The following is a 6802-nucleotide window of genomic DNA, read 5'->3' as shown; positions in this document are numbered from 1 at the left end:
GATGGGATCTATGTGAGTCTGCTCAGACTGCCCTAACGGAATACTGGGAAACTGAAACAGCAGATACTTATTTTGTCACCATTCTGGATTCCCAAAGTCCCAGATCAAGGTGCCAGCAGGCGTAGTTTCTGGTGAGACCTTTCTTCCTAGCTTGCAGATGACCACATTCTTGTCGCGTCATCACGTGGCTTTTCTTCTGTTTGTGCAAGAAGAGAGAAAAAGATGTCTGGTGGACACCAGTCCTGTTAACCTTAATTAACTTCTTAACAGCCTTGTCTCCACTACCGTCACATTGCAGGTTAGGGCTTCAACATAGGAAGTGGGGGGCAGGGGTACACGATTCAGTCCATAACAGGAACTACTGGGGAAATTTGAATAAGGACTGGGTATTAGATAAAGTTAAGGAGTTTTGCTAATTTTCTTAAGTTTGGAAATGATATGATTATGTAGGAGAATGTGATTATTGTTAGGCAGTGCTGGCTAAAGTGTTAAGGAGTAAAGTATCATACTACAACTTACTTTGAAATGTTCAACAAAAAAAGATCAATAAATAAGGTAGAATGTCGTCAATGTTGAATTTAAGTGCTGGTATATGGGTGTCAGTTGTACTATTCTTTCAGCCTTTCTGTATGTTTGAAATTCTTTGTATGATATTTGAGGGCAAAGGGAATGCTTAACTAAAGTGACGGTGACAACAGTGTGAGAAATATTGACTGCAGAATTCCACAGTGGCCTTGTAAGTTCTGAAAACTTCTTGACCTTCTTTAAAGGTCTTTTCCCTGCAATTGATTGCATTGCTGATTCAAAAGATATGAACTACTCTTTTCATACTGACACCCCAAAAGTCTCACTTGTGTCTTTGTGGAGGTATTTTTAGGCAGTGTGATTTCTTGGGAGATTACGTTATTGCTGTAAGCTCTAAAGATCTCCTACTTGAAGATCCAAGATGCCTTCCAACCTCCTGTGAACTCTTTCAGGAGACTACACCATATTCCAGAGCTTCTAGTGACTTCTTTGTCCATTTTCCCTCCAACAGTGGTGGTGTGATGATCTACTTTGACAGAATTGAAGTGGTGAACTTCCTGGTTCCAAACGCAGGTAGGTCTTCCAGTTTTTTTCTCACCCAGCATACCACCCCCGGATCTGTCGTGGCACCTCAGCAACGGAGACCTGCTTTGTCTGAGAAAGTTTTGAGTCTTGCCCTTTCTCATGCTGAACCCTCCCCTTCCTTCCCAGTGTATGATATAGTGAAGAACTATACTGCCGACTATGACAAGGCCCTCATCTTCAACAAGATCCACCACGAACTGAACCAGTTCTGCAGTGTACATACGCTTCAGGAGGTCTACATTGAGCTGTTCGGTAAGAAAGTCTGTCCTGATCATGCCGTGCTGAGCAGCCTACTTCTCCCCACTGCCTGATTCTGAGCAACCCACAGGGTAGGGTGGGGACTTCTGGACAGAATCTGGTGCTCAGAACTGGTCACAGAGGGAGTCGCTGGCAAACGTTGATGACAATGGAACAAGATCCTTAGAGTGATTGAGCTTTGGCCACAAAAATAATAGTGGAATAGAGTATCACTTCTGGCCTGAATCAGGGGACTGGAATGGAAATCTGTTCCCACTGTCCCTGAAACATCATTCTATAATGAAGACAAGGGCAGTTGTAGAAAAACCTTAGAGATTGTCCAACCCAACATCCTCATTTTAAGATAAGGGTCCTGCAGCCCAAAGTGAGAAGGCCACAGAGCTAGTCACTAGCTGATGGCAGAGCCGAAGCTGGGACTTTCGTCTCCTGACTCTTATTTCAGTACTGTTTTCACCACTCCACACAGAACGGAGGGCACCCAGTGTGGGTGATGAGAAGGGTATGGTTTCCAGATAAGTCTAGAAGCGAGATGAGAACCATAGCTCCTAACAGTTCCTAGAACCTTTGTGATTTTTTTTTTTACCCTGTACCTGTAGAGATAAATAGGAAAATGTTTTAAACAAAACGGATCCGTGTGCTTAAGTACATACCTTTCGTCCGTTTCACCTGGGCAGAGTAAACGCAGCCTGACTTCAGTGGCAAAGGAAGGAAACATTGCAGTAATTGTTACAACTCTTTTGTGGTAAAATATTCTGTTTAAACTTGCTGCTAGAAATTTTCTAGTAGCTAATGCTAAAAGTAAATTAATTTTTCAACCAATAATACGGCTATTCTTTTTTTTTTTTTTTTTTTTTTTTTGAGACAGAGTCTCACTGTGTTGCCCGGGCTAGAGTGCCGTGGTGTCATCCTAGTTCACAGCAACCTCAAACTCCTGGGCTCAAGCGATCCTCCTGCCTCAGCCTCCCGAGTAGCTGGGACTACAGACATGTGCCACCATGCCCGGCTAATTTTTTCTATATATTTTTAGTTGTCCAATTAATTTCTTTCTAATTTATAGTAGAGACGGGGTCTCGCTCTTGCTCAGGCTGGTTTCGAACTCCTGAGCTCAAACAATCCGCCTGCCTCGGCCTCCCAGAGAGCTAGGATTACAGGCGTGAGCCACCGCGCCCGGCCTAATATGGCTATTCTTGATACTAGGACTAGACAGTGATTTTTCCCAGGAATCTTCATAAAAAGGATCCTGAGTGAGAACATTTTTTATAGTAGACAGAAGGAGAAATCATCAACATTGCTAGTGATCATAATTAAACAAACAGCCTTTTGCACTGTTTAAGATTTAGGAAATCATTAGAATCACTTTTAATTTTTCTGCAGTAGAAAATGAATCTAAATTCATTTTATAGAGTTTGTAGTCTTTTATCAGTTTTGGATTCAGTCTGCTTTTCAGAAAACACTGGTAAATTTGCTAATTTTTTTTTACCTCAAACTAACAGAATTTTATAAAATACTAATTTTCTCTCTAGCCATTGTTTTAGGACTTGTGTCATTACATGAACATTTGAAAGCATTTGAAATAGTAGAAGACAAAGGATCTCTAATGTCCCTGAAGAGAATATTAAAATACTAACTCATCACTTCTAAAATACTAAGTTTCCTCATTTCTTTCTGATACATCCTCTTTGCCCATTTTATAAAATTATTATCTAATACTTGTTAAGTTTACCTGAAGGACCTCTCTGTGTTTACTTAGTAATACCACTTAAACAACAGTTATCAATATTACCATATTAACAACTTATTATCAGTATTACTAAAATACCTTGTAAAATATTTCTTCCAGATTTTCCCAGGAGGTTACTAACCCAGAGCCACAGGTTTCCGCCTTGACACAGATATAAATTTGGTCTGATGAATGACTTCTGTTGTTAACTTATGAAGGGTACAGGCCATCTAGCTTAAAGTTTGGTTGGTATTCTATTTAAAAGACAAAATATGGGCCAGATGCGGTGGCTCATGCCTATAATCCTAGCACTTTGGGAGGCTGAGGCAGGAGGATCGCTTGAGCTCAGGAGTTTGAGACCAGCCTGAGCAAGAGCAAGACCCCGTCTCTACTAAAAATAGAAAAATTAGCTGGGCGTTGTGGGCATTGTGGCCTGTGCCGATAATCCCAGCTATTAAGGAGGCTGAGGCAGGAGGATCACTTGAGTCCAGGACCTTGAGGTTGGAGTGAGCTATCATGACGCCACTGCAGTCTCCCCAGGGTGACAGAGCAAGACTATCTCAAAAAAAAAAAAAAAATGACATAATGTGAAATAGTATTTATTTCCAGTTGTTAAATTGTTAGACCCCTATGAGGTGGGAAATGCTGACTTTATGACATTTCTCCCTCCATGCTGAGAGGCTTGTGAGGGCATATCCAATACGGAGAAACATTACAGTCCCTTGCTTACTCATATACTGTTTTAAAATCCTGACAATCAAAGCATAGTAATAAAACAAGTGTATTATTTTGGCTACTACCTAGCTTTCATGGGCATCAGTTTTAGCCTCTGTAGAAGGAAGGAGACTTGTTCTTCCTCAGAGGCTTTTGCTTGGGCACAGGTGACCAAGAAAGGTCCCCTTAAAGCAGATGGCAGCTGACAATGAGGAAGGTGATTCAATTCACACGTCTCAGCCTGTTTTCATCCAGTCTTTTCTCTGAACCCTCCCGGGATCTTACTGAGAAGCTCCTGGGCAGAAGGCAGGGAGGAGGGCTATAAAACGCCGAGAAGGCCTGGCCAGAGAAGGCAGCTTTGGTGCTGCTGTTCCGAGAGCACAGCTGGAGGGAGGTGGGGGGACCCAGTTATAGCTGCTCCTACACTTGCCTGTGAAACGACTCACATGTGAATTCCAGACAGAGGAATCAGGACCAAAGCAAACAGCACATCAAAAGACTTGGGCTTGTGTCCAGAATTGTAAATTTTAATGTTCCCCTTGTGGTGTTTGATGGAGTTCCTAATAGAAACAGTCTTCACTGGGGCTCTCCTTGACGTCAGAGTCTGTTTTTCTTTTAGAAACTTCTAAAATTACTAGCATTAATATGCTCAGCTCTTTTCAAAAGACCTAACATAGCCATTCCACCTTCCTTCTTCGTGGAGACTGTGAGCCTGCCTTCTCTCTTGCTGCTATTGTCTGGAGAAAGGCTGCTGCCTCGCTCAAGAAATGTGCTAGAATTGTTGTTTGTTGTTTTTTGTTTTTTAGCTCAGATCCCCTGTATGGCATATTTGATATTTTCAACAACAAAGTTGGTTTTATCTTTTATGCCAAGGCCACAGAAAAAGGACGTCCTTACATTTAGCTGTACAGAGGGCTGCTAGGCACACTGCTCCAGAAGTCTTGCAGAGGGTCTTGAGATTTCTGGACTTTGACAAGTACCCTACCTTAGGAAGACCTTTTGCCCACAGGGTGCATGCTTGAGCTGGTGATTCAGCTTGCCCTTTACCCGCAGACTGCCCTCGCCCCTGTCTGGGAGGTGTAACGACTCCTTTTTCTGTGTCTTTCTTGATTCCAGATCAGATTGATGAAAATCTCAAACTGGCTTTGCAACAGGACCTGACCTCCATGGCCCCTGGACTTGTCATCCAGGTAAGCTCTGCCACCATGGGGAGTGCCCTCTCTGACACTGTGGCCCCTCTTCCAAGGGATGGCCTTTTGTGCAGGAAGATCAAGGCCCAGGGGGGCCTACTTACATCCCTCACCACCCTTGCTCTCCCATCAGTCGCTATGTTTATCCTTCTCCAGGCTGTGCGGGTGACTAAGCCCAACATACCCGAGGCGATCCGCAGAAACTACGAGTTGATGTGAGTACGCCTGCGCCCTGGCCACCGCTCTTCCACCTCCCCCCTCATCCCATCCCAGAATTAACTGGAGCTGGGCCAGGCTTCAGTTGTTCCCTTGCTTGAGTATCTGCTGTAGCCGCTGCACTGTGAGATGGAACAGGCGTGTCAGGCCCGTCCCTGGGGCTCCTTAATCACGACTGAGAACCCCAGGAGGGGCCCTTTAGAGCAGCAAGGCTTTTAAAAGGGCCAGGGGGCCTTGTTTGTGTCAGTGGCTCATGCCAAAGGGGAGATAGGAGGGAGAGACGAGTGAGTGGACAGGCAGGTGTATTTTACTAAAGTAAATTATGTTTTATTTCCCGCAAATGAGTTACTTTGGAGGAGGAGAAGAACCATGTTACTGTCTGCAATGGATCAGTTTTTACCTGGGCCATGGAACAGCCTTCTAGGAGAGAGCAAGAAATCGCAGTTTGCCTGTCCTCAGCGGAAGGGTTTGACTTCTCCAGGGGACAGTGCAGTTCCTCAGAAGCTTCTCCATACGGCCTCACAGCTGCATACTTTTTCCCCTTTAGGGAAAGCGAGAAGACAAAGCTGCTCATTGCAGCCCAGAAACAGAAGGTGGTGGAGAAGGAAGCGGAGACGGAGCGGAAGAAGGCCCTCATTGGTCTGGATGTGGTTCTCTGCTCCCCCTGGCAGGGCGGAAGGGCTGGGCATGGTGGGAAGATGCAAGGAAGGCCCGGGTGTGGTTAGAGCACATAGTCCTCCAGACATTTCCACAGCGCAGGAGTGGCATTCACACGCCCAGAAGCAAAGTCGAAATTGTCAGATTGTGGCCGGGGTAATGAGCTTTGAGTTTCCACATATCTCTTAGGTGAAAGAAGCCTTCCCTGTAAATTCTTAATTCATAGTAATAATGGCTAACACTTACGGAGCACCTACTATGAGCTAGGTGCTTTTCTAATTACACAATATGTGAATTAACTCAGTCCTCACAACCACCGTGCAAGGTGGTTACGGTGCTATCATTAACCTCATTTTATTGACCTGAAGCACAGGGAGGGAAAATAACATGTCCAAGCTCATATGGCAAGTAAGTGGCAGAAGTGGGGTTCAAATCCAGGGACTCTGGCTCTAGAGCTGGTATTCTTGATTGCTGCACTGTATTATCAACAACCAACCGGACTACTTTCTAAAATGAAATGCCAGGTGGAAACTTACCATAGAATACCGTACTCTTCACAATATTCCTTACAGAGAAGTACCCTGGGACTCAGGAGAGAAGTTAGGGCTCGTTCGTCCTCCCTTGGGCCCAGGTCTTCTCGGTCACTGTCTTGTGCTGACGGTGGGACTGTGCTCACCGGCGCATCCCATTTCTGCCCGCGTGTGTCCATCACAGCTGCTCTCTGGGAGCAGGGGCTCTCCAGCTATGCTTACCCCCTCCATGGGCCGGGGCAGTCAGATCAGGTGAAATCAGCCGAACTGAAAGACCAGGGCTCCAAGTTTTTCTCAACTTCATTCATACAGAGGCAGAAAAGGTGGCTCAGGTTGCCGAGATCACCTACGGGCAGAAGGTGATGGAGAAGGAGACGGAGAAGAAGATTTCAGAGATTGAAGGTGAG

General features: G+C 44.9%; 1 protein-coding gene across 1 annotated transcript in view; it reads left to right on the top strand.

Moving 5' to 3' along the window:
• ERLIN2 (ER lipid raft associated 2) overlaps positions 1 to 6802 on the top strand; it is a 19395-nt gene that overhangs the window by 7732 nt on the left and 4861 nt on the right. The window contains exons 3-8 of the mRNA XM_012651119.1: positions 1007 to 1098; positions 1237 to 1362; positions 4919 to 4992; positions 5149 to 5207; positions 5756 to 5847; positions 6708 to 6797. Coding sequence (XP_012506573.1) covers positions 1007 to 1098; positions 1237 to 1362; positions 4919 to 4992; positions 5149 to 5207; positions 5756 to 5847; positions 6708 to 6797 — 533 coding nt within the window. The remainder of the gene's footprint in view (positions 1 to 1006; positions 1099 to 1236; positions 1363 to 4918; positions 4993 to 5148; positions 5208 to 5755; positions 5848 to 6707; positions 6798 to 6802) is intronic.

Source organism: Propithecus coquereli, unplaced genomic scaffold (genome assembly GCF_000956105.1).
Source record: "Propithecus coquereli isolate 6110/MARCELLA unplaced genomic scaffold, Pcoq_1.0 Scaffold349, whole genome shotgun sequence".
NCBI lineage: Eukaryota > Metazoa > Chordata > Mammalia > Primates > Indriidae > Propithecus > Propithecus coquereli.
Note: the sequence above shows the minus strand (reverse complement) of the source record. Positions and strands in the feature narration are given on the sequence as shown.